Source organism: Tachyglossus aculeatus, chromosome 14, assembly GCF_015852505.1.
Source record: "Tachyglossus aculeatus isolate mTacAcu1 chromosome 14, mTacAcu1.pri, whole genome shotgun sequence".
NCBI classification, from domain to species: Eukaryota; Metazoa; Chordata; class Mammalia; order Monotremata; family Tachyglossidae; genus Tachyglossus; species Tachyglossus aculeatus.
The window spans coordinates 50,699,513-50,727,442 of record NC_052079.1 but is presented as its reverse complement, the minus strand read 5'-3'; the positions used below and the strand labels follow the sequence as shown (position 1 = coordinate 50,727,442).

General features: G+C 50.1%; 1 protein-coding gene across 2 annotated transcripts; it reads right to left on the bottom strand.

The window, feature by feature from the left end:
- Window positions 1-661: 661 nt before the first annotated feature.
- SYNGR1 (synaptogyrin 1) lies at window positions 662-27,566 on the bottom strand. Of its 2 annotated transcripts, none has more exons than XM_038756103.1 (4): window positions 26,908-27,547; window positions 10,796-11,033; window positions 6,388-6,533; window positions 662-1,223 (listed from the first exon to the last, which is right to left on the bottom strand). In XM_038756103.1, the coding sequence occupies exons 1-4, from the start codon at window positions 27,007-27,009 to the stop codon at window positions 1,008-1,010; spliced, it is 702 nt and encodes a 233-aa protein (XP_038612031.1). In that variant the 5' UTR covers window positions 27,010-27,547; the 3' UTR covers window positions 662-1,007. The 2 variants fall into 2 exon arrangements, with proteins under 2 accessions (XP_038612031.1, XP_038612032.1); XM_038756104.1 differs by lacking the exon at window positions 662-1,223 and adding an exon at window positions 2,651-3,179 and having other exon boundaries at window positions 26,908-27,566.
- Between the last annotated feature and the right edge of the window lie 364 nt (window positions 27,567-27,930).

Below are 27,930 nucleotides of genomic sequence, written 5' to 3'. Positions count from 1 at the left end.
GCAGGTCAGCTGGGACAGCCTCACCCACGGCCCCCTCACACTGACCCCCAAGCAGGGATCCGGCAACCGGCCACAGTGATCGCGGCAGCCTCCTCGGGAAGCCGGCGTCTTGGGGGAGATGAACCAATCCGACCGAGTCAGGGAGAGATGGGGGTGAGGGTTGATTAGCCCTAGAGGAGGCACGCTGCTCCCCGCCCCCTCATCCAGTGCTTAGAACAGTGCTTTGCACATAGTAAGCGCTTAATACCATCATTTTTATTATGGGGTCCTTCCAGAAGGTGGCATGGTGGGAAGAGCCACCCTTTGGTAGGAATTTAATGAACGTAAGGATGCAGGGCGCGTGCCAGACCACAACAGCGTTAGAGCCGGAAGCAGAAAAGGAGGGAATGTGGCCTGCCCACCCACGGGGGAATGTCTCACCTCAGCGGCCTGGAGGGATCCTCTGCTTTCGTTATCGCTCCCTTCCACCTCTTCGCCTCAGGCGGCCCCACTTGCCCACCGTCAAACACACTCTACACCCACCCCAAACTCCAGCCCGGGGCAGGAGGTGGGTCTGTCCCACCCTCCTCTAATCTCTCCTGGACCAGCCTCTCACTGCCGCTTCTAATTCCCCTCTCCCCCGCCCCTCCCACAGGCCCAAGCCCTCCCTCCCCTTGCCCACCTCTGACCCCACGGGCTGAGCCTGCGAGGACATTTTCTCCCCAACTACGGCCTTCTTCTTGGGGTCGTTCCCGCTGCCTCCCCCCATCCCCCGAACCCCATGTGCTCCCTGCCGGTCTGCGGGGAACCCAGGGTCCAAGAAGGGAGCCCCTCCCCTCAGAGTCACACCCGGCAAAACCGTTTCACCTAAGGGGGTAATCGGGGAGAATATATGTTCTAATAATAAATAAATCAATGCAAACAGCTGGGGGGGAAGACTGGGGCTCTTGCCTGTGGACACCCCAATTGTCCCTCGCTCGGAGGGATGGGGGAGAGTGGAGAGAGGTCGTCTCCCCCCGCCCCCCGTCTCAGTACCCCTGCGCCTGGTAGCCCTGGGTCTCGGCATCGAAGGCGTCGGCGGGTTGCTGGTAAGAGCCGCCGCCGGCGGGCCCCACTTCTGGCTCGCTGGCGTAGGGTGCGTAAGGCCCGCTGGCGTCCTGACTAGGGTCCGTGTAGTCTTGGGAGAAGAGGGCTGAGTCGGCGCCGATCCGGTACCGCTGGAACGCCAGGAATGCCTGGCCCACCTGGAGGAAGGGGAGGGCGGGCAGCCGGGCAGGTGGGTGGGGAGCCGGAGCGGGGGAGGAAGAAGCCAAAGGAAACACACGAGGAGGGGGCGATGGCGGCAGAAGGATGGCGGGGGGAGACACAGACAGGAACCGGGTTAGTCACCATTAGAGGTTAGAGGGCATGACACACCACGGTGCAGAATTAGCGCCCAGAGTGCAAACGGGTAATGGCTTGGCACCGCCTGCGTCCAGGTCCCCTTCCCCGACACGAAACATGGGAAGAGTCAGAGGGGCAGACGAGCCTGGAGTCCCTGAACGTTCACTCACCAGGACGGAAGCACTGACAGATGGAAGGAGGGGAGGGAGGGTGGCCCCTGACTACGGGCAGGCTGGGGACCGTCCCTTCCTGGAGAGGCCTACGGAGAGGGCAAAGAGCAGCCCTGGGCAGGCCAGAGCTCAGGGCATCAACTGCCCATGACCACCGGATGGAAGCTTGCAAGACGACAAGAGGTTTTGTGAGCTCTACCATCTGGAGTGCTTTAAAGTGCGGCACTGTCTGGAGACAGCAGGATTGACTGTATATATGTATATATGTTTGTACATATTTCTTACTCTATTTTACTTGTACATAGCTATTCTATTTATTTTATTTTGTTAGTATATTTGGCTTTGTTTTCTGTCTCCCCCTTTCAGACTGTGAGCCCACTGTGGGGTAGGGACTGTCCCTATATGTTGCCAATTTGTACTTCCCAAGCGCTTAGTACAGTGCTCTGCACATAGTAAGCGCTCAATAAATACGATTGATGATGATGATGATGATGACTAGGTGACCTCTGGAGGTCCCAGCCCCACTAAGAATTCTAGAATGCGTCTGTTACAGTGTTCTCTCCTACTCTCCCCAACACTTAGCACGGTTCTCTGCCAACAGCAAGCGCTCAATAAATACGGATGACTAAGAATTCTAGGCCTGTTGGGGCGCGGACTAGTTCTGGCCATCACTGATAAGGTCTCCTCTGCCTGGGGCGTGGAGGGAAGGGAGGTCTATCCCAAACGGAGCCAAGGGAATGCCGGGAAGCACCTGAGGTGGGGAGGGGGCTCCCACTCGGATCACCCACATTTGAGGGGGCTTGGCCAGAGCCCACCAGGGTAAGAGGCTTTGGCTAGAAGGAGAGATGGAGGGGAAGCTTGGAGACTGAGAGGGAATAATCTTACCCTCTCTCCCGACCCCATCCCCTCAGCCCTCAAGCGGCGTGGCCCAGTGGAAAGAACGCCGGCTTGGGAGTCAGAGAACGTGGGTTCTAATCCCAGCTCTGCCCCATGTCTGCTGGGTGACTTTGGGCAAGTTGATTAACTTCTCTGACCTCACCTGTAAAATGGGGATCAGACCGTCAGCCCCGTGTGGGACAGGGACTGTGTCCCACCCGATTACCTTGTATCTACCCCAGTGCTTACAACAGTACTTGGCACATAGTAAGTGCTTGGCGCTCAACAAGTACCAAAATCATTATTATTCTTCCTGCCCAGCCCCCCAGAGGGTGAGTGAGCTGCACGGGGGAAAGGCATTGTGGAGTTAGTGCTGGGTTAGTGAGTTGGGGGGGGAAGAGGGAGGGGAAAGGAGGAGCAGAAAGTAGGCACCTCGCCTCCCAGGAGCGAATAAAATTCATTCCACACCAGCAGGCTGCTCACTGGATCCAGATTTTGGGACAGGTGGGTTTCTTCTCTGCTCCCCTCATCAATCCTGGGGGCACCTTGGGGTGCATCTGGGCTCCTTCTGGATCCTGCCCTCCTTGCCCCCACCCCAGGCTAGAGAGGTATGACCCTGCGGGGGGTCCCCCACGCCCTCCTTCCTGCCCACCGGGGCTGAGGGAGAGGCCGCTACGGTCTAGGTGGAGGGGGGCTGGGGAAGAGCATGCTGTATTCCTCCTGAAAGGTAAGATCCTGGAGTCTCCGGAAGGCCAGGATCGCCAGGAAGCTCTGTAGGGAGAGAGCAGGAGTGAGGGGCGGGGCAAGAGGTCAGCTCAATTCTCCCTGCAAGCTCGACCCGGGGGAGCAGCCGGGTGTGGGGGGCTTCTTCCCAAAGAGGAAACATCCATCCCACTGAGGCCAGAGGGGCCCCGGCTATCCTCTTCTGAGGTTTCCCCTCTGCCTCCCCTGCACTCAGTTTGCTCTAGGTGATCTCCCCACTGGTTCCTCCGCCCCGTCCCCGACCTGAGGGGGCTCCTTCCGAAGCCCCCCTGCCAGTCACCAGCCCACTCTCTTGCTCACTGCATGCCACATCACCCTGGGACGGCCACCCTTTCCTGGTCCTCCAAAAAGCTGTGGGAAGCCACGGAGTCTCTGCGGGGATTTCAGACTGGTTTCATTAGGGCTAGGAGGTATCGGGGGCGGGGGAGAGAGAGAAGGGGGGAGAAAGACAGAGAGTGATTTTGTGTGTGTGTGTGTGTGTGTGTGTGTGTGTGTGAGTGTGAGAGAGAGAGAGAGAGAGAGAGAGAGAGAGAGAGACAGACAGACAGACAGACAGACAGACAGACAGACAGACAGACAGACAGGGGTAGGGCAGGGAATCAAGAGGTGGAGAGGAACAGAGAAACAGATCCCTGCCCCAACCTTAGTACCCTGGCAGGAAGTGGAAAGACATGTCAGCGGAAGAAGGGAGAGAGGGCCCAGGTGGCTTTTCACCAAGGAAAGGCAAGGGAGAAGCACTTTAGAGAAGCAGCGTGGCTCAGTGGAAAGAGCCCGGGCTTTGGAGTCAGAGGTCACGGGCTCAAATCCCGGCTCCGCCAATTGTCAGCTGGGTGACTTTGGGCAAGTCACTTCACTTCTCTGGGCCTCAGTTACGTCACCTGGAAAATGGGGATTAAGACTGGGAGCCCCCCGTGGGGCAACCTGATCACCTGGTAACCTCCCCAGCGCTTAGAATAGTGTTTTGCACATAGTAAGTGCCTAATAAATGACATTAAAAAAAAGGGGGGGGCCTGCCCGCCCTCCTCCCACAATTCCCAGACTGGGTCTCTGCTGACTGACCTAAGCTAACACTCATAGGTAATGATAATAATAATGATGGTATTTGCTAAGCGCTTACTATGTGCAAAGCACTGTTCTAAGCACTGGGGAGGTTACAAGGTGATCAGGTTGTCCCACGGGGGGCTCACGGTTTTAATCCTCATTTTACAGATGAGGTAACTAAGGCCCAGAGGAGTGAAGTGACTTGCCCAAAGTCACACAGCTGATGGTTGGCAGGGCCGGGATTTGAACCCATGACCTCTGCCTCCAAAGCCCGGGCTCCTTCCACTGAGCCACGCTGCTTCTCCGAATAGTCCCCAGATCCCGGCTGGAGCCGGAGGGGAGAGCTGCAGGAGGGGTTTCCACCTCCGCCTCGCCTCCCCAGACTCTCTTCTCTGTGGCGGCACACGCTCTGCCCTCCCCGGCTCTGCCCAAGGCGCTGGCCCTCTTGCAATAGGCAGGACTGCAGGCTAGAGGGGGAAGCGGATGGACGCCCTTTCCCCCCACTCTTCGCTGGCCATCCGGCGATGTCCACATCGCTCTCCCGTCTGACCCCCGTTTCTGGAACATTCCAGCAGCTGGATTCCTTCCCATCCCCCGGGCCAGAGCTTAGCCATGTTAAAAAAAACCCAAAGAGGCAGGAGGGGCCGGAGTTGGACAGTCTGAAAAATCGAGGGGCTCGGATAGGAGAAGCAGCGTGGCTCAGTGGAGAGAGCACGGGCTTTGGAGTCAGAGGTCACGGGTTCAAATCCCAACTCCGCCAATTGCCAGCTGTGTGACTTTGGGCACGTCACTTAACTTCTCAGTTACCTCATCTGTAAAATGGGGATTAAGACTGTGAGCCCCCACTGGGACAACCTGATCACCTCGTAACCTCCCCAGCCCTTAGAACAGTGCTTTGCACATAGTAAGCGCTTAATAAATGCTATCACTATTATTATTATTATTAGCCATTTTCCCTCCGCTTCTTGAGAAGGAGTGCGGCCCTAGTGGATGGAGCCCGGGTCTGGGAGCCAGATGGACCTAGGTTCTAATCCCAGCTCCACCACTTGTCTGCTGGGTGACTGTGGACAGGTCACTTCACTTCTCGGTGCCTCATCTGTAAAATGGGGATTAAGACTGTGAGCCCCATGTGGGACAAGGACTGTGTCCAACCTGATCGTCTTAGATCGAGCCTGGCACTTAGTACAGTGCCTGGCACATAGTAAGCGCTTAATAAATGCTATCATTATTATTATTATTATTGGCCATCCTCCCTCTGCTTCTTGAGAAGGAGTGTGGCCCTAGTGGATGGAGCCCGGGTCTGGGAGCCGGATGGACCTAGGTTCTAATCCCACCTCCGCCAATTGTCTGCTGGGTGACTTTGGACAAGTCACTTCACTTCTCGGTGCCTCATCTGTAAAATGGGGATTAAGACTGTGAGCTCCATGTGGGACAAGGACTGTGTCCAACCCGATCGTCTTAGATCGAGCCTGGCATTTAGTACAGTGCCTGGCACATAGTAAGCACTTAATAAATGCTATTATTATTATTATTATTATTATTATTATTATTAGCCATCCTCCCACCACTTCTTGAGAAGGAGTGCGACCCGAGTGGGTGGAGCCCAGGTCTGGGAGCCAGATGGACCTAGGTTCTTATCCCAGCTCCGCCACTTGTCTACTGGGTGACTTAACTTCTCTGGGCCTCATCTGTAAAATGGGGATTAAGACTGTGAGCCCCATGTGGGACAAGGACTGTGTCCAACCTGATCGTCTTAGATCGAGCCCGGCACTTAGTACAGTGCCTGGCACATAGTAAGCGCTTAACACATACCATAAAAAGAAAAAAGGTAATCCTCAGACTGGAAATCAATCAATCGTATTTATTGAGCGCTTACTGTGTGCAGAGCACTGTACTAAGCGCTTGAAAAGCCCTCAGAGGGCAGAGACTACCAGCGCTGCCTCCTCAGAAAGCTCTTGGTCAAAATGGTGGGAGGGGATGGTGAAAACGGCGGTGAAAATGCACAACGACCTCAATTCATTCGGCTTGCGGTGGACGAAATTGAGGCACAGAGCCAGGGCGAGTGTGTCCGTGGCTGGGCGGGGTCCCGGCCCGACTCCCCCCACCTCGATGTCCTCCGTGTCCCGGAAAGGGACGGGGCAGCCCGCCCGGCCGGCAGGCAGGCAGAGAGACTCACCCAGGTGAAGATGGAGAAGAAGGAGAAGGCGATGGCGGCCCGGGCGGCGTCCGTCCCCTCGTTCAGAGGGTTGTCTTCGGGCTTGGAGACCTGCCACTGGTTGGCTAGGAAGCAGAAGCCGACGAACCAGAGAAACGCCCACAGGGCTGAGGAGGGAGCCCCAGGAAAGGGAGACCGGAGCCCAGCGGGGGGGTAAGCGACAGACAGAGGGCCGTGAGGCGACAGAAAAACGCAGGCACGGGAGCAGACACGGGAGGGAAAAGGAAGGGGGGGAAAACACAACCGGAGGCACAGAGAAACGTGGGGGAGACGAGAAGAGACGGAGGCAGAGGTACAACCAAAGACACAGAGGAGAGAAGGAGAGAGATGTGGTAAATCGGCAGGCCCCTTGCATTTCTTCACCCCACACTGCTTTGCAGGTTTCCCAGCAGGATCCAATAATAATAACGATGGCATTTATTAAGCGCTTACTATGTGCAAAGCACTGTTCTAAACACTGGGTACCCACCCCAACACAACCCCACCTAGTCACCATGGTATTTTTTGAGTGCTTAGTGTGCCCGCAGCACTGTACTACATGCTTGGGAGGGAACAATATAAAATAGCCTCAGGAGTCCAAGAGGAGATCAGAGCAAGGAACAACTCCAGAGGCAGCCACTCTCCGATCCCATCCTGCCCTGTCCCTTCTTGAAGAAAAGGAAGAGCTCTGGGTCGGAGCCGAGGGGTTGGCGGCCCTTCCTGAGGCCTCTCGGACGAAAGAAGCAGTGTGGCCTAGGGGATAGAGCCCGGGCCTGGGTGTCAGAAGGACCCGGGTTCTAATCCCAGCTCCGCCCCTTGTCTACAGTGTGACATTGGGCAAATCACTTCACTTCTCTGGTCCTCAGTTACCTCATCTGTAAAATGGGGATGAAGACTGTGATCCCCATGTGGGACAGAGCTTGTGTCCAAACTGATTTGCTTGTATCTACCCCAGCGCTTAGTACAGTGCCTGGTACATAGCACATAAATACCACAATTATTATAACTATTAATATTAAGGTGCAGGAGACAGGCTTTCCCACGGGAGTCTCTCACTGCCCTTCTCCCAGTTCACTGTGAAACTGAGAAACATCCTCAACCCCTCCCAACCTTTCCTTTCTTTCCTTTCTTCCTTCCTTCCCCTTCTTCCCTCTCTCCCACCCCCTACTTGCCCTGGACTCTCCTGGGGTCTCTCTCCCACTGCTCTGATTCACTAGGGCAGAGTGCCAATCCCGAGGACAGAGCTGGAAGAGTGAGGAGTGGGAGAGAAGGATAATGAGGAGAAATCACAATCTAAAAAGGGAGAACAGGCACTGAATCTCCATTTTACCAATGAGGAAACTGAGGAACAAAAAGTAAAGTGATTTGCCCAAGGTCACACAGAACCCAGGTCCTCTTGACTCCCATGCCTAGGCTCTTCCCATTATTATTATTAACTATAATAATAATTAATATATAGTTAACTATTATAATGATAGATTATCACTTATACTATTGTAAATGATTATAATATAATGATAATAATGATATTTGTTAAGCGTTTACTGTTTGCCAGGCACTATACTAAACGCTGGGGTGGACACAAAGCAAATTGGGTTGGACACAGTCCCTGTCCCACATGAGGTTCACAGTCTTGATCTCCATTTTGCAGGTGAGGTAACAGGTACAGAAAAATGAAATGACTTGCCCAAGGTCATACAGCAGACAAGGGGCGAAGCCAGGATTAGAACCCATTTCCATTAGGCCATACTGTTCCACAGTTTTTATTATTTTGATTGCTCCAAATAATAAAACAGATTGTCTATCCACACAAATGCAGGAAACACTCACTCTCCAGAATTCTAGCTCCTTGAGGACAGGGGTCACGGCTACTAACTCTAAGATACACTCCTTAGTGTTTAGTATAGTACAGAGCTACACTAATTAATCCAGAGAGCTCAACCAGAACCCAACTATTAAAGGCCCATCTCCTCCTTTCCTATTCTCCCACACCCTTCTGCGTCGCCCTGACTTGCCCCCTTCATTCATCTCCCCTCCCAGCCCCAAAGCACTTATAATAATAATAATAATGATGGCATCTGTTAAGCGCTTACTATGTGCAAAAGCACTGTTCTAGGCACTGGGGGGATACAAGGTGATCAAGTTGTCCCACGTGGGGCTCACAGTCTTAATCCCCATTTTACAGATGAGGTAACTGAGGCTCAGAGAAGTTAAGGCCCCCTGGCCTGGAATGCCCTCCCTCCCCATATCCGCCAAGCTAGCTCTCCTCCTCCCTTCAAGGCCCTACTGAGAGCTCACCTCCTCCAGGAGGCCTTCCCAGACTGAGCCCCCTCCTTCCTCTCCCCCTCGTCCCCCTCTCCATCCCCACCGCCTTACCTCCTTCCCTTCCCCACAGCACAGTATATATGTATATATGTTTGTACATATTTATTACTCTATTTATTTTACTTGTACATATCTATTCTATTTATTTTATTTTGTTAATATGTTTGGTTTTGTTCTCTGTCTCCCCCTTCTAGACTGAGCGCCCACTGTTGAGTAGGGACTGTCTCTATATGTTGCCAACATGGACTTCCCAAACGCTTAGTACAGTGCTCTGCACACAGTAAGCGCCCAATAAATATGATTGAGTAAGTGACTTGCCCAAGGTCACACAGCAGGCATATGGTGGAGCCAGGATTCGACCCATGACCTCTTGACTCCAGGCCCGTGCTCTTTCCACTGAGCCACGCTGCTTCTCTATGCTTCTCTGCTTCACTTATGTCCACATGTGTCATTTATTTATTTATAGTATTGTCTGTCTCCCCCCCTCTAAACTGTAAGCTCGTTGTGGCCAGGGAATGGGTCTGTTTAATGATGATGATGGCATTTATTTAAGCGCTTACTATGTGCAAAGCACTGTTCTAAGCGCTGGGGGGATACAAAGTGATGAGGTTGTCCCATGTGGGGCCCATAGTCTTCATCCTCATTTTACAGGCGAGGGAACTGAGGCCCAGAGAAATGAAGTGACTTGCCCAAAGTCACACAGCTGACAAGTGGCGGGGCCGGGATTTGAACCCATGACCTCTGACTCCAAAGCCCGGGCTCTTTCCCACTGAGCCACGCTGCTTCTCTAATGTGGTATTGTGCTCTCCCAAGTGCTTAGTACAGTGCTCTGCACAGAGTAAGTGCTCAATAAATACGACGGACTGACTGACAGAACCAAACTGGCCTCTGCTTTAGAGCAAGCACAAGGCTCTTTGACTGGGGGTGGTGCCTGCATCATGGAGGCGTCTACCCACTCCACCCTGATCTGGGGGGGTGGGGGCCGGGCTGGTCTCAGCTGCCCCTCCCCACCCCTCCCGACCAGCCCATCCAGTTGGAGCTGTCGCTAAGCAGGGTTAGGAGAAGAGCAGGGAGGAGAGGAGGGGCCAGAGAAGCCAGGCCTGGGCCTCCCTCAGATAATAATGATAGCATTTATTAATGATAAATTAAAGATGGTAGTCAATCATATATACTGAGCACTTACTATGTGCGCAGCACTGAACTAAGAGTACGATATAGCTTTCATTCATTCAGTCATATTTATTGGGCACTTACTGTGTGCAGAGCATTCATTCATTCAATCGTATTATATTTATTTATTTGTACGTGTCTATTCTATTTATTTTATTTTGTTAGTATGTTTGGTCTTGTTCTCTGTCTCCCCCTTTTAGACTGTGAGCCCACTGTTGGGTAGGGACTGTCTCTCTATGTTGCCAATTTGCACTTCCCAAGCGCTTAGTACAGTGCTCTGCACATAGTAAGCGCTCAATAAATACGATTGATGATGATATTAAGTGCTTACTGTGTGCTAAGCACTTGGGAAAGTGCACTACAACAATAAACAGTGACAATCCCTGCCCACAATGAGCTTACGGTCTGGGGGTGGGGGAGACATCAATACAAATAAGCAAGACATCGGTACAGTAAATGGAATTACAGATATGGATCATAAGTGCTGTGGGGGAGAGAAAAGGGAGCAAGTCAGGGTGACGTGGAAGGGAATGGGAGATGAGAAAAAATGGGGGTTAGTCTGGGAAGGCTTCTTGGAAGAGATGCGCCTTCAATGAGGCTTTGAAGGGGGGGGGGAAGAGTCATTGTCTGTAGGATTTGGGAAGGGAGGGGTGTTTCAGGCCAGAGGCAGGTCGTGAGATAGATGAGATGGGGGCACAGCGAGAAGGTTAGCACCAGAGGAGCTAAGTGGGCGGGCTGGGTTGTAGAAGGAGAGAAACGAGGTGAGGTAGGAGGGGGCAAGGTGATAAGAGTGCTTAGTACAGTGCTGGCACATAGTAAGCGCTTTAACAAATCCGATTACCACGATGACCATACCAAAAAAGAAAAGAGGAGAAGAGGGGCCCAGCTGACTCACCCGAGACCCCGATGTCGGAGATCACGGCCTTCTTGCGGTCCTTGACGCTGCTGATCTGGGGGAAGTAGATGTCCAGTGCTAGGTACGCCACGCAGCTGAGGAAGGAGAGGACGCCCACCGTGACCCCGTAGTTACAGGCGTCGGGGTTGCGGTTGTAGATGCAGAACTCCTCTTTCTCGGAGGCGTGGTTCAAGTAGCCCTCGTTCACGATGGAGCCAAAGACCACGATGGAGAACACCTAGCCGAGGCAGAGAGGGGCGTGAGCCGGGGCTGCTTCCCAAGGGGCCACGCCAGCGGCGGGTCCCCCAGCTGCCCTTGGGACTCGCCAACCTCAAAACCAAAGACTTCCTACAGCAGGTAGAAAATGGTATGGAATTCCTTACCACGGGAAGTTGGCGAGCCCAAGATACCAGGAGACTCAGGAAGAACTGGAACCAATTCTTGGATAATAATGGTGTCTGTTAAGCACTTACTACATGCCAAGCAATGTTCTAGGCATTGGGGTAGATACAGAGTAATCGCTTTGGACACAGTCCCTGTCCCACGTGGGGCTCAAATTCTTTATCCCCCTTTTACAGATGAGGCAACTGAGGCATAGAGAAGTGAAGCGACTTGCCCAAGGTCACACGGCAGACAAGTGGCGGAGCCGGGATTAGAACCAGGGTCCTTCTGACTCACAGGCCTGTGCTCTATCACCTAGGCCAGCCTGCTCTCTTGGATCCATCAATCAATGAATCACATATGGATGAAAGGTGCATCTGGGTACATTGATAGGAAACATTAAGGCAACTTTTATTTTTATTATTTAAACACTCCCAGGTCGCTGGGATGAGGTCAGGCGTAACCCACTTGGGATTTTCAGAAAAATAATCTTGACCGTCTTCCACTCGTTCAGAGCTCTTTTCATTCAGGTTTCCCCAATCAATAGTCCTATTTATTGAGCACTTGTGTACACAGCACTGTACTAAGCGCTTGGAAGAGTACAATAGAACAGGGAACAGTGTTTGGCACACAGCAGGTGCTTAAATACTATCATCATCAGAGTTGGTAGACACATTCCCTGCCCACAACAAACTTACAGTCTACAGTAACAGAAACAAATGAATTGTGGACATGAGTACTGGGGGGCTGACGGAGGGGTGAATAAAGGGAGCAAATCCAAGTGCAAGGGTGATGCAGAAAGGAGTGGGAGAAGAGGAAATGAGGGCTTAGTCAGGGAAGGCCTCTTGGAGGAGATGGGCCTTCAATAAGGATTTGAAGGCGGGGAGAGCAATTACAGGAATTACTCTCCAAATCAACTGGGATCAATCAATCATTGATAGTCACTGAGTGGCTACTGTGTGCACAGCACTGTACTAAGCGCTTTGGATGGGGCTTGGAGGAAAGTGCACGGGATTGGGAGTCGGAGGTCGTGGGTTCTAATGCCAGGTCCGCCACTTGTCAGCTGTGTGACTTTGGGCAAGTCACTTAACTTCTCTTAGAGAAGCAGCGTGGCTCAGTGGAAAGAGCCCGGGCTTTGGAGTCGGAGGTCATGGGCTCAAATCCCGTCTCCGCCAGTTGTCAGCTCTGTGACTTTGGGCAAGTCACTTCTCTGCACCTCAGTGACCTCATCTGTAAAATGGGGATAAAGACTGCAACCTGATCGCCTTGTAACCTCCCCAGCGCTTAGAACGGTGCTTTGCACATAGTAAGCACTTAATAAATGCCATTATTACTATCATTATTCTGTGTCTCAGTGACCTCATCTGTAAAATGGGGATTTAAGACTGTGAGCCCCACGTGGGACAACCTGATTACCTTGTATCTACCCCAGTGCTTAGAACAGCACTTAGACTCCCCCCTTTTAGACTGTGAGCCCACTGTTGGGTAGGGACTGTCTCTATATGTTGCCAATTTGTACTTCCCAAGCGCTTAGTACAGTGCTCTGCACATAGTAAGCGCTCAATAAATACGATTGATGATGATGATGATGATAGTAAGCGCTTAACAAATACCATTATTATTATAACTGGAGAGAAGACTGCTTCTATTAAACCTGACATTTCATCGCTAAGGAGACTTCTCTCCTCTGTGACTTTGGCCGAGTCACATCACTTCACTTCTCCGTATTATTAGTACAGTGCAATGAAACCAAAATCCATGAAAGAATCACGAGCCAGGGATCTGAGGCAGAGAAACCACCGCATGACAGAGGAAATGACTTAACCAAAGATACCCCAGAGAGTCCGAGAAGGGGCTCCTATGGAAACTAGGAGTCCTGACTGACTCCCGTTTCAGTTATCAAACAGACGTGGAACCAAACCCCACAACTACTTCAGGAATCAGAAGCAGAGATCACGCGTGAGGAATATGGTTGAGGGTTTGTTAGGGGCCCTGAGATTATCTGCTGCAAAAGTCAAAGTGGATTAGAAAAGAGAGTCATAAGGGCTGAGACAGTGCTTCCTTGACGGGCGGAGGAGGGTAGGTTAGCCGTCCCAAACTCCCTCCTCAAGACCAGAGTCAGAGAGCAAATAGCACGGGATTGAAACCGGGCAGTGACCTTAAATCGAGACAGGCTGAAGCCAAAGGGAGCAAACATTAACGCAAACAGAATGAAGGAGCTTAGAAAAATGGATGGAAAATAATCAATCAATCGTATTTACTGAGCGCTTTACTGTGTGCAGAGCACTGTACTAAGCGCTTGGGAAGTACAAGTTGGCAACATATGGAGACAGTCCCTACCCAACAGTGGGCTCACAGTCTAGAAGGGGGAGACAGAGAACAAAACCAAACATATTAACAAAATAAAATAAACAGAATAGATATGTACAAGTAAAAAAATAGAGTAATAAATATGTACAAACATATATAGATATATACAGGTGCTGTGGGGAAGGGAAGGAGGTAAGATGCGGGTGATGGAGAGGGGGACGAGGGGGAGAGGAAGGAGGGGGCTCAGTGTGGGAAGGCCTCCTGGAGGAGGTGAGCTCTCAGTAGGGCCTTGAAGGGAGGAAGACAGCTAGCTTGGCAGATGGGCAGAGGGAGCAGGGCATTCCAGGCCCGGGGGTCGACGGCGGGACATCAGCCTGGTCATCCTCCATTCTAACACATTTGACTCACGTTACAGAAAAATATCACAACACTAATAATAATTTGGGTATTTCTTAAGGGCTTATTATGTGTCAAGCGCTGTTCTAAGCGCTGGGGCAGATACATGTTAATCAGGTTGGACAGTCCCTGTTCCACATGGGGCTCGCAATCGAAGTAGAAGGGAGAACCAGGATTGAACCCCCATTTTACGGATGAGGAAACTGAGGCACCAAAAAGTTAAGAGACTCGGCCGTTAGAAGAGAAGCAGCCTAGTGGATTGAGCCTGGGCTTGGGAGTCAGAAGGACCTGAGATTTAATCCTGACTGCGCCACTTGTCTGCTGTGTGACCTCGGGCGAGTCGCTTCACTACTCTGGGCCTCAGTTACTTCATCTGCAAAATAGAGATTAAGACTGTGAGCCCCATGAGGGACATGGACTGTGTCCAATCTGATTAGCCTGTATCTACCCCAGCGCTTAGAACAGTGCTTGACACATAGTAAGCACTTAAATACCATTATCATTATTATTATTATTCTTAAGATCAAACCTAGTCCCCAGTCCACACAGGGCTCTCCATCTAATACGCTGGGAGAACAGGTATTGTACCCCCAATTAACAGATGAGGAAACTGTGTCCAAAGTCAACCAACATGTCAATATCAGAACTGTGGAGAAGCACAGCGTGGCTCAGCATCAAGAGCCCGGGCTTTGGAGTCAGAGGTCATGGGTTCAAATCCCGGCTCCGCCAACTGTCAGCTGTGTGACTTTGGGCAAGTCACTTCACTTCTCCATGTCTCAGTTCCCTCATCTGTAAAATGGGGATTATGACTGTGAGCCCCGCCCCGTGGGACAACCTGGTCACCTTGTAACCTCCCCAGCGCTTAGAACAGTTTTTGGCACATAGTAAGCTCTTAATAAATACCATTATTATTATTATTATTATTAACTGGACCTTCAGCACTTAGTACAGTGCCTGGCACATAGTAAGCACTTAATACCATAATTACTAGTATTATTATTTCCTGAGGCCCCGGTCCCATTTCTTCCTGGACTGTAAGGTCGCTGTGGGCAGGCAATGTGCCTACCAACTCTTGTATTGTACTCTCCCAGGCGCTTAGTAAAGTGCCCTGCACACAGTAAGTGCTCAATAAATACCACTGGTGGATTGATTTTTTTGCAATGTTAAGGGCAGGGAACGTATCTGCTAATTCTTTTGTACTCTCCCAAGCGCTTAGTACAGTGCTCTGCACATAGTGAGTGCTCAATACGATTGGTTGCTCAGCTGTGTGACTTTGGGCAAGTTGCTTAACTTCTCTGGGCCTCAGTTACCTCACCTGGAAAATGCGGATTAAGACTGTGAGCCCCACGTGGGACAACCTTATTACCTTGTGTATACCCCAGCGCTTAGAACAGTGCTTGGCACATAGTAAGCGCTTAACAAAAACCATTTTTTTTTAAAAAAAGTACAGTAAGTGTTCCATAAATACCGCGGCTTGAAACCAGGCTTGAGGGGGCTGGGAGAGCCAGACAAAATCCCGCAGGGAAGAAAGTCACTCTTGGCTGAGGGAGCAGAGCTGGCAATAAATGACTATTTACTCAAAAAGAGGTGGAGTCCAAAGTGTTTGGAAGAGCAATTAAAAGATAACCTTCAACGAGGGTTCAGTGGGCTACACTTCTTATCTGACTCTCAGCAGGCCTCCAGGCTCTGTTAATTGCTTGCTGTTTGACCCTGGGCAAATCACTTCAAAAAAAAAAAAGGTTAAGGCATTTGTTAAGCACTTACTATGTGCCAGACACTGTACTAAGCGCTGGGGTTGATACACAATAATCAGGCTGGACACAACCAGGTCCCACGCGGAAACCCTTCACTTCTCCGGGCCTCAGTTTTCTCATCTGTAAAACGGGGATTCCCTCATCCTCCTTTTTCTGACAGACTGTGGGAAGAGGAACTGTGTCCGACCTGATTATCTCATCTCTACCCCAGCACTCAGAATACAGCCTGATGCGTAGTACGCACTCAATAAATATGACTAATATATGTTGGCAATATATCTTGCCAACTTGTACTTCCCAAGCGCTTAGTACGGTGCTCTGCACACAGTAAGTGCTCAATAAATACGACTGAATGAATGAATAAAAGAATCAAAATTTCATCCAAAGGAGAGAAAAAGAAAGACAGGCAAAGCTCACAAAATAAAAGCAAGCCAAAAACAAAACCGCTAAAATCAAAAAACAACCAACGAATGCACATTAAAAGAGAAGGTAATAGGATTTGGAATGTTGGTCTTGTAAAACCAACACAATGCAACGTGCCATTTTCCACACAAAGAGGTCCACAACTGGGACCTCTCTCCCCCTCATCCCCCTCTCCATCCCCCCATCTTACCTCCTTCCCTTCCCCACAGCACCTGTATATATGTATATATTTTGTACATATTTATTACTCTATTTATTTAACTTGTACATATCTATTCTATTTCTTTTATTTTGTTAGCATGTTTGGTTTTGTCTCCCCCTTTTAGACTGTGAGCCCACTGTTGGGTAGGGACTGTCTCTATATGTTGCCAATTTGTACTTCCCAAGCGCTTAGTACAGTGCTCTGCACCCAGTAAGCGCTCAATAAATACGATTGATGATGATGAACTGGGAATCTGGCTCTGGAAACCCTGCAGACTGTAAGATAGTTGTGGGCAGGGAATGTGTGTTATATCGCCTTATTGGACTCCCCCAAGCTGCCGGGGAGAAGCCACCACTGACCCTTCTTGGATTGGGAGCCCTCTGTAAGGGATGGAAAGTAGTAACAATGATGGTATTCGTTAGGCGCCTACTATGTGTCAAGCACTGTTCTAAGCGCTGGGGTAGATTACCCACAAAGGGCTCACAGTATTAATCCCCATTTTACAGATGACGAAACGAGGCAAAGACCTGCCCACGCTTACCTAGCAGACAAGTGGTGGAGCAGGGATTAGAACCCAGGTCCTCTGACTCTCGGGCCCGGGGTCTTTCCGCTAGGCCAAGCTACTTCTCTAAGCCAAACAAACTTTCAAAGGGAGACGTCAGTTAACTGGAGCATTTGTTAAGCGCTTACTGTGTGCTGGGCAATGTACTAAACACTGGGGTGGATAAAAGCAAATTGTGCTGGACACAGTCCCCATCCCACACGGGGCTCACAGTCTCAATCCCCATTTTACAGCTGAGGTGACTGAGGCACAGAGAAGTGACTTACCCAAAGTCACACAGTAGACAAGTGGCGGAGCCCAGATTAGAACCCATGACCTGACCCCCAAGCCCTTTCTCTATCCACTGTGCCATTCCCCGCTTTCAGCCTCCAGTTCCCAAATCCCAGAATTGCCTCCCCTTTCCCACCCTGTAGGTCACCTCATGAGGGTCACATGAGGCCTCCCCTTTAATAATAATAATAATGATGTATTTGTTAAGCGCTTACTATGTGCAAAGCACTGTTCTAAGCGCTGGAGAGGTTACAAGGTGATCAGATTGTCCCACAGGGGGCTCACAGTTTTAATCCCCATTTTGCAGATGAGGGAACTGAGGAACAGAGAAGTGAAGTGACTTGCCCAAAGTCACACAGCTGACAGTTGGTGAAGCCGGGATTTGAACCCATGACCTCTGACTCCAAAGCCCGGGCTCTATCCACTGAGCCACACTGCTTCTGCTTCTTCCCCTTTGGCCACCAGCCACCTCCCCCTACCAGCACGCTCACCCCAGAATCATTCATTCATTCAATCCTATTTATTGAGCGCTTACTATGTGCAGAGTGGAAAAGAGCCCGGGCTTTGGAGTCAGAGGTCGTGAGTTCAAATCCCGGCTCCACCAACTGTCAGCTGTGTGACTTTGGGCAAGTCACTTAGCTTCTCTGTGCCTCAGTTACCTCATCTGTAAAATGGGGATTAAGACTGGGAGCCCCCCGTGGGACAACCTGATCACCTTGTGACTTTGGGCGAGTCACTTAGCTTCTCTGTGCCTCAGTTACCTCATCTGTAAAATGGGGATTAAGACTGTGAGCCCCCCCATGGGGCAACCTAATCACCTCGTAACCTCCCCAGCACTAAGAACAGTGCTTTGCACATAGTAAGTGCTTAATAAATGCCATTATTATTATTACTGGACACAGTAAGTGCTCAATAAATACAAATGAATGAATTTGGCACACAGAGAGAGGTTAACCATTGCTTGATTGACAATTTAGAGAAAAGACCGAAAACTCGTGGTGGGCGGGGAACATATCTACCAACTCTGTTGTACTGTACTCTTCCAAGTGCTTAGTACAGTGCTCTGCACAGAGTAAGCAGCATGGCACAGTGGGCAGAACAAGGGCTTGGGAGTCAGAGGACGTGGGTTCTAATCCTGGCCCTGCCACTTGTCTGCTGTGTGACCTTGGGCAAGTCCCATCTCTGTGCCTCAGATACCTCATCTGGAAAACAGGGACTAAGACTGCAACGGCAGCAGCATGGCTCAGTGGAAAGAGCCTGGGCTTTGGAGTCAGAGGTCATGGGTTCAAACCCAGGCTCTACCAACTGTCAGCTGTGTGACTTTGGATGAGTCACTTAACTTCTCTGTGCCTCAGTGACCTCATCTGTAAAATGGGGAATAAGACTGGGAGCCCCCCGTGGGACAACCTTTTCACCTTGTAACCTCCCCAGCACTTAGAACAGTGCTTTGCACATAGTAAGCACTTAATAAATGCCATCATTATTATTATTATTACAACCTGATTACCTTGTCTCTCCCCCAGTGCCTAGAACGGTGCTTGGCACAGAGTAAGCGCTAATAAATGCATTATCATTATTATTATTACAACCTGATTACCTTGTCTCTCCCCCAGCGCTTAGAACAGTGCTTGGCACATAGTAAGCACTTAACAAATATCATTATCATTATTATTAAGCACATAATAAATACCACCGATGGATGACTTAGGTCTGCAGTTTGGAGTTGTGGTTTTTCGATGCTGGAGAGGCTCCAAACCACCGACCAATCCTGAAAAATCCAGGTTTATGGGGACACAGCCTAACCCACAACCCTCACAAGATGGAGGCAAAAGGGGAGGGTTTTTCCCAGACCTATTTTATTCAAGGAATAATTTTCTGGGGCCTAAATCCACGCTCCTCACTTATCCGTTTTCACTCTAGAACGGTCCTGGACAGCGTGGAGGTATGTCACCTGGGACACACCTCTGCGCTTGCTTCCATTCTCCTTAACCCCACAGCATTATGTATAAATCCTAATTCATTCATTCAATCATATTTATTGAGCACTTACTGTACGCAGGGCACTGTACTAAGCACTTGGGAAGTACAAGTTGGCAACATATACAGACAGTCCCTACCCAACAATGGGCTCCCAGTCTAGAAGGGGGAGACGGACAACGAAACAAAACATGTAGACAGGTGTCAAAATTGTCGGAACAAAAAGAATTAAAGCTCTATGCACATCATTAACAAAATAAATAGAACAGTAAATGTGGACAAGTAAAATAGAGTAATAAATCTGTACAAATATATACAAGTGTTGTGGGGAGGGGAAGGAGGTAGGGTGGGGGGGATAACAATAATAATAATACTGATGGTATTTGTTAAGCGCTTACTATGTGCAAAGCACTGTTCTAAGCGCTGGGGAGGTTACAAGGTGATCAGGTTGCCCCACGGGGGGCTCACAGTTTTAATCCCCATTTTCCAGATGAGGTACCTGAGGCACAGAGAAGTTAAATGACTTGCCCAAAGTCACACAGCTGGCAGTTGGCGGAGGAGAGGAAAAAGGGGGCTCAGTCTGGGAAGGCCTCCTGGAGGAGGTGAGCTCTTTATAAATCCTAACACTTGGTTGCTTGCCCTCCCCATAATCTCTTTTAATAATAATTATTATTATTACTATTATTATGGTATTTGTTAAGTGCTTACTAGGTGCCAAGCACTGTTCTAAGCACTGGAGTAGATACAAAGCAATTGGGTGGGACACAGTCCCTGTCCCGCATGGGGCTCAAATTCTTAATCCCCATTTTACAGATGAGGTAACTGAGGCACAGAGAAATTAAGTGACTTATCCAAGGTCACACAGCAGACAAGGGGCGGAGCTGGGATTAGAACCCATGCTCTCCGACTCCCAAGCCCGGGCTTTGGCCACCAAGCCATGCTGCTTCCCAGCTCCTTGAGGGCAGGGATCATGTCTACTTAGTACAGTGCTCAGTCAGCAATCAATCAGTGGTATTTAGTGAGCGCTTACCATGTGCAGAGCACTGAACTAAGCAACTAGGAGAGTACAATAAAACAGAACTGACAGATGTGTTCGTCGCCCACAATGAGCTCATAGGCTAGAGGGGGAGACAGACATTAATATAAAATCAATCAATCAATCGTATTTATTGAGCGCTTACTGTGTGCAGAGCACTGTACTAAGCGCTTGGAAAGTACAGTTTGGCAACATATACAGACAGTCCCTACCCAACAGTGGGCTCACAGTCTAGAAGGGGGAGACAAGAGAACAAAACCAAACATATTAACAAAATAAAATAAATACTATCATACTAAGCACTTGGGAGAGTATACTATAACAGAGTGGGTGGACACACAGACCTCTCTAGACCGTAAGCTCGGTGCAGGTAGGGAATGTGACTCCTTGTTGTTATAATGTACCGTCCCAAGGGCTTAGTACAGTGCTCTGCACACAGTAAGCGCTCCATAAATACAACCGACTGACTAGAGGCACACAATCAGCACTCAGTAAATACCACTGATTGATTGATGGAGAGGAAAAGGGCCCTCTTTTTCCTCTCCTCCTCTCCATCCTCCCCACCTCCTTCCCCTCCCCACAGCACCCATATACATGTTTGAACAGATCTACTACCCTATTTATTTTACTTGTACATATTTACTATTCTATTTATTTTGTTAATGATGTGCATTTAGCTTTAATTCTATTTGTCCTGACAACTTGACACCTGTCCACGTTTGGTTTTGTTGTCTGTCTCCCCCTTCTAGACTGTGAGCCCGCTGTTGGGTAGGGACCGTCTCTATATGTTGCCAACTTCCCAAGCGCTTAGTACAGTGCTCTACACACAGTAAGCACTCAATAAATACGATTGAATGAATGATGGGGTTGTAAAAACCACTGCACTGACCCTAGGTCTCTTCTGTTTGGAAGGAGAGGGGCGCGGATGTGTACGCCTGGAAACGGAGCCTGGCGGAAGATGGCCATTTCCCGATCAGAATAATTCCCCTGGACATCTTCCAGGAGGGCTCTGTTTTCTAGTTGGGTAATGACTTTTTAATACTTTTTTTTTTAATGATATATGTTAAGCGCTTACTCTGTGCCAAGCACTGTACTAAGCACTGAGATAGACATAAGCTATTCAGGATGGAAACCGTCCCTGTCCCCCGTCAGGCTCCCAATCTCAGTCCCCATTTTACAGTTGAGGAAACTGAGGCACAGAGGAACCAAGCTGACTTGCCCAAGGTCACCCAGCAGACAAGTAGCAGAGCCGGGATTAGAACCCAAGTCCTTCTGAGTCCCAGGCTCTATCCACTAGGCCACACTGCTTCTTTAGGTTTCCCCTGCGCATCTGGTACTGTAAGTGCACGGTGTCAATTTTCCAAACATTTTTTCCCCCCTAAAACAGAGAGATAAGACACCCGCTCTCCCCAAGCGAGCTGTTTCCTAAACCAAATGGAGCTGCATCCCTGGAAATAAGTGCATCCTGCCAAAATGAAAATGCTGTTACAACCAGCAGCCCCATCTGAATAGATGGTTTATTTATTTATGAGGTCAATGTTACATTGGGAGCTGGCGGATCACATCCTGTTTAGAAGTCTTTCGCCTTAGAATTGGGTGGAGGTGAAACCTGCAGCAGAGAAAGGCGTACAGGTGGGCTATGGTCTTGCACACCTGAGTCAAATATAAATCAATACTTTTATTGCTATTAACACCCGTCTCCTCCTCTAATAATAATAATGATGATGGTATTTGTTAAGTGCTTACTACGTGCAAAGCAGTGCTGTAAGCGCTGGGGGGATACAAGGTGATCAGGTTGCCCTATGGGGGGCTCACAGTCTTAATCCCCATTTTACAAATGAGGTAACTGAGGCTCAAGGAAGTCAAGTGACCTGCCCAAAGTCACACAGCTGACAAGTGGCGGAGCTGGGATTAGAACCCATGTTCTAGTCTAGAACTCTACGGACTATAAGCTCGTTGTGGGCAGGAAATGCATCTGTTTATTCATTCATTCATTCAATCGTATTCATTGAGCACTTACTGTGTGCGGGGGACTGTACTAAGCGCTTGGGAAGTACAAGTTGGCAACATATAGAGATGGTCCCTACCCACAGTCTAGAAGGGGGAGACAGAGAATAAAACATATGAACAAAATAAAATAAATAGAATATGTACAAGTAAAATAAATAAATAAATAGAGTAATAAATATGTACAAACATATATACATATATACGGGTGCTGTGGGGAAGAAAAGGAGCACGGACAGGCCCACGGACGGGTTTTTGGTGTCGTTTGTCTTTTTAAATGGCATTTATTAAGTTCTTACTTTGTGCCAAGCACTCCTCTAAGTGCTGGGGGAGATACAAGGTCATCAGGTTGTCCCACGTAGGGCTCACAATCCTCATTTTACGGATGAGGGAACTGAGGCCCGGAGAATAATAATAATCATCATGGCATTTATTAAGTGCTTACTATGTGCAAAGCACTCTTCTAAGCGCTGGGGAGATTACAAGGTGATCAGGTTGCTCTGTTATACTCTCCCAAGCGCTTAGTCCAGTGCTCTGCATATGGTTAAGTGCTCAAGAAATACGATTGAATGAATACGCTCCCAAGCGCTTAGCACAGTGGTCCGCACACAGTAAGCCCTCAATGCAAACCACTGGTTGAATTGAGTAAAGCTGTCAGTAAAGCTCTCTGCCCAAAGGGGCCAGGGAGAATTGCTATATAATGCACCAACGCACGACCCCGTCAGAGGTTTACCCACCCAACACTCCACTCTGAGCATCTCCAAAGGTCTAGAATCCCACGAGGTGGATTAGCCGTTCTCAATCAATCATATTTATTGAGCGCTTACTATGTGCAGAGCACTGTACTAAGCGCTTGGGAAGTACAAATTGGCAACATATAGAGACAGTCCCTACTCAACATTGGGCTCACAGTCTAAAAGGGGGAGACAGAGAACAAAACCAAACATACTAACAAAATAAAATAAATAGAATAGCTATGTACAAGTAAAATAAATAAACAGAGTAATGAATATGTACAAACATATATACATATATACAGGTGCTGTGGGGAAGGGAAGGAGGTAAGATGGGGGGATGGAGAGGGGGACGAGGGGGAGAGGAAGGAAGGGGCTGAGTGTGGGAAGGCCTCCTGGAGGAGGTGAGCTCTCAGTAGGGCCTTGAAGGGAGGAAGAGAGCTAGCTTGGCGGATGGGCAGAGGGACTGGGGGCATTCCAGGCCCGGGGGAGGACGTGGGTCAATGGCGGGACAGGCGAGAACGAGGTCCCCACATCAGCTCGAAAGGCTGGTTTAGTTCAGGGGCCAGAGTCCAATTTCGGACCCCCGGCTGATCCAGACATGTGAATTAACCCAAGGGGCCTTCACCATCCACCCTCCTCCACACCCCCGACCACTACGGTAAATTCAGAACAGACCCAAGCCCTCCTCTCCACATCGGACCCCCTCCCTGGCCTCCTCTCCGTCCACCCCACGCTGACCACGGAGTTTTGTTTTTTTAAGAAAACCAGGACACGTCAAGTTCCAAAGAGCTGAAAATCTGCTGCTGGAGATGGTGGGGTGAAGGGGGGAAAGATCTTGAGGTTTCCACCATTCTGAGTTGCGGGGGCGGGTGTCATCATCCAGACTGCTGAATTGTTCCATCATCCCAGTTGGAGAGGGGAGAGGAGAGCATTCATTTATTCACTAATTCCTTCCTGAGCACCTTCTGCCTGCACAGCACTGGTCTTAGCGGTTGGATGAATGCCACAGAAGCAAAAAGACACAGGGACTGAGGGGAAAATCTCCAAAGTCCCTCAAGCTCCTCAAGGGCAGGGCCCGAGCCTTGAGCATGGAAATGTGAGCCAATGAATTAATCAATTAATCAATTGTATCGGAGCGCTTACTGTGTGCAGAAAACTGAAGTATGCATTGGGAGAGTACAATGTAAGGGAGTCGGGAGACAACGTTCCCTGTAATTAAAGGGCTGGACTTTGTAGATCATCTGCATTTTTCCACAGCACTTTCATGTCCATTATTTTGTTTCCTCCTCACAACGTCCTTGTGAGACAGTGAAAGACGGCATTAATAATGATGATGGCATTTAAGTGCTTACTATGTGCAATGCACTGTTCTACGCGCTGGGGAGGATACAAATTGATCAGGTTGTCCCACGTGGGGCTCACAGTCTCCATCCCCATTTGACAGATGAGGTAACTGAGGCCCAGAGAAGTTAAGTGACTTGCCCGAAGTCACAAAGCTGACAAGTGGCATAGCCGGAATTTGAACCCATGACCTCTGAGTCCCAAGCCTGTGCTCTTTCCACTGGGCCACGCTGCTTGACATCCCAATTTTTTCTTTACAGATTCATTCATTCATTCAATCGCATTTACTGAGCGCTTACTGTGTGCAGAGCACTGTACTAAGCGCTTGGGAAGTACAAGTTGGCAACACACAGAGACAGTCCCTACCCAACAGTGGGCTCACAGTCTAGACGGGGGAGACAGAACAAAACAAAACATATTAACAGATGAGGAAACAGGCGCACAGAGAGGTTAACTGACTTGCCCATGGCCACACAGCAGGCCAGGGGCTGAGCTAGGGCTAGAAATCCTAACTCCCAGAGCCATGATTTTCCCACTAGACCAAGCTGCTTCCCCTGTTCACAGGATACTGGGATAAACCCTCCCCCAAACCTCATTTGACTAGGCACAAATTCCCTAGTTTACAATCTACTGGATTTTTTTAAGGTGGGTTTCTCCTGAAATCCTCTTCTGGGCTCCAAATCTTGGGCAGCCTACTCTCCCTGAGCCCAATTTGGGAAAATATAAGCAGCGAGGCTTAGTGGACAGAGAACAGGCCCGGGAGTCGGAAGGACTTGGGTTCTAATCCCGGCCCCGCCACGTGCCTGCTTGGGCAAGTCATTCAAATTCTCAGTGCCTCAGTTTCCTCATCTGTACAACGGGGATTAAAACTGTGAGCCCCTTGTGGGACAGAGACTGTGTCCAACCCAATTATCTTGTATCTACCCCAGTTTTTAGTATAGTGATTGGCACATAGTAAGCGCTTAACAAGTACCACAATTACTATTATTCTCTGTGCCTCAGTTCCCTCATCTGTAAAATGGGGGCTATGAGCCCCATGTGGAACAGGAACTAAACCCAACCTGATTAGTTTGTATCTGCCCCACTGCTTAGTGCAGTACCCTCCCCCCAGCTCTGGGACTGTTGTGTCAAAAAGCTGGTTGACAGTCTCCCTACCCCCTTTATTCATTCATTCAATCGTATTTATTGAGCGCTTACTGTGTGCAGAGCACTGTACTAAGCGCTTGGGAAGTACAAGTTGGCAACATAAAGAGACGGCCCCTACCCAACAGTGGGCTCATGGTCTAGAAGGGGGAGACAGGCAACAAAACAAAACATATTAACAAAATAAAATAAATAGAATATATACAAGTAAAATAAATAGAGTAATAAATCCGTACAAACATATAGACATATATACAGGCGCCGTGGGGAAGGAAAGGAGCCCGGACAGGCCCACGGATGGGTTTTTCCTCAATAAAATAAATAGAACTGATATGTACACGTAAAATAGAGTAGTCATCATCATCATCAATCGTATTTATTGAGCGCTTACTATGTGCAGAGCACTGTACTAAGCGCTTGGGAAGTACAAATTGGCAACATATAGAGACAGTCCCTACCCAACAGGGGGCTCACAGGCTAAAAGGGGGAGACAGAGAACAAAACCAAACATACTAACAAAATAAAATAAATAGGATAGATATGCACAAGTAAAATAAATAAATAAATAAATAAATAAATAGAGTAATAAATATGTACAAACATATATACATATATACAGGTGCTGTGGGGAAGGGAAGGAGGTAAGATGGGGGGATGGAGAGGGGGACGAGGGGGAGAGGAAGGAAGGGCCTCAGTCTGGGAAGGCCCCCTGGAGGAGGTGAGCTCTCAGCAGGGCCTTGAAGGGAGGAAGAGAGCTAGGAAGAGACCAACAGTGGGCTCACAGCCTAAAAGGGGGAGACAGAGAACAAAACCAAGCATACTAACAAAATAAAATAAATAGAATAGACAGGTACAAGTAAAATAAATAAATAAATAAGGTAATAAATATGTACAAGCATACATACAGGTGCTGTGGGGAAGGGAAGTAGGTAAGATGGGGGGGATGGAGAGGGGTGGGGGGGAGAGGAAGGAAGGGGCTCAGTGTGGGAAGGCCTCCTGGAGGAGGTGAGCTCTCAGCAGGGCCTTGAAGGGAGCTAGGAAGAGCCCAACAGTGGGCTTACAGTCTAAAAGGGGGAGACAGAGAACAAAACCAAACATACTAACCAAATAAAATAAATAGAATAGACAGGTACAAGTGAAATAAATAAATAAGGTAATAAATATGTGCAAACATACATACAGGTAACCAAACATACTAAGAAAATAAAATAAATAGAATAGATATGTACAAGTAAAATAAATAGAGCAACAAATCTGTACAAACATATATCCATATATACAGGTGCTGTGGGGAAGGGAAGGAGGTAAGATGGGGGGATGGAGAGGGGGACGAGGGGGAGAGGAAGGAAGGGGCTCAGTCTGGGAAGGCCTCCTGGAGGAGGTGAGCTCTCAGCAGGGCCTTGAAGGGAGCTAGGAAGAGCCCAACAGTGGGCTCACAGTCTAAAAGGGGAAGACAGAGAACAAAACCAAGCATACTAACCAAATAAAATAAATAGAATAGATAGGTGCAAGTAAAATAAATAGAGTAATAGATCTGCACAAACATATCTAGATGTATAGAAGCAGTCCTTACCCAAGAGAGGAGGCGCAGGGCGGTGTGCGGCTGCCGGATGAAGGTGTGGGGGTCGAAGGCGCCCCCGGCTTTCCCGGCGCCGTAGGCCCCCCCGCCTTCCATGGTGGGCGCGCCCCCCCCCCTCCTCCTCCTCTTCCTCCTCCGCCGGGGGCGGCGGCCGGTCACACGGCGGCACCGGGGGCCTCTCTCTCCGGGGGCCCAACGCCGCCCGCCTCGGCGGCACGAGGGGCGCCGGGGGGCGCCGAGGGCCGCTCCACCAGGCTTTACCGGGCGCGGGCCGGCGGCTGGAGGGGCAGGCCTCCTCAGTCGGGCCGGCGGCTGGGCATGGCCGCCTTCCCCGGGCCCCCAACCCCGCCGCCCTCACCGCTGAGGCAACCACCGAGGTGGGCACGGCGACCGGGCCGCTCCGCGTAGCCCCTACGGCGCATGCGCTCTTGCCTCGCGGACCTTCGGGCGCGTGCTCCCTTGCGGGGCGCGCGCCCCAGCCTCGCGGACCTCCGGGCGCATGCGCCCTTTCCCGGCGCGCGTTCTTGGCTCAGGCGGCGGCGGCCCGACTATTCATTCATTCAGGGCGCATGCGCCCTTTCCCGACACGCGCTCCCTTGCCTCGCGTTGCTCCGGGCGCATGCGCCCTTTGCCGGCGCGCGTTCTTGGCTCAGGCGGCGGCGGCCCGAACATTCATTCACTCAGGGCGCATGCGCCCTTTCCCGACACGCGCTCCCTTGCCTCGCGTTGCTCCGGGCGCATGCGCCTTTTCCCGGCGCGCGTTCTTGGCTCAGGCGGCGGCGGCCCGACTATTCATTCATTCAGGGCGCATGCGCCCTTTCCCGACACGCGCTCCCTTGCCTCGCGTTGCTCCGGGCGCATGCGCCCTTTCCCGGCGCGCGTTCTTGGCTCAGGCGGCGGCGGCCCGACTATTCATTCATTCAGGGCGCATGCGCCCTTTCCCGACACGCGCTCCCTTGCCTCGCGTTGCTCCGGGCGCATGCGCCCTTTCCCGGCGCGCGTTCTTGGCTCAGGCGG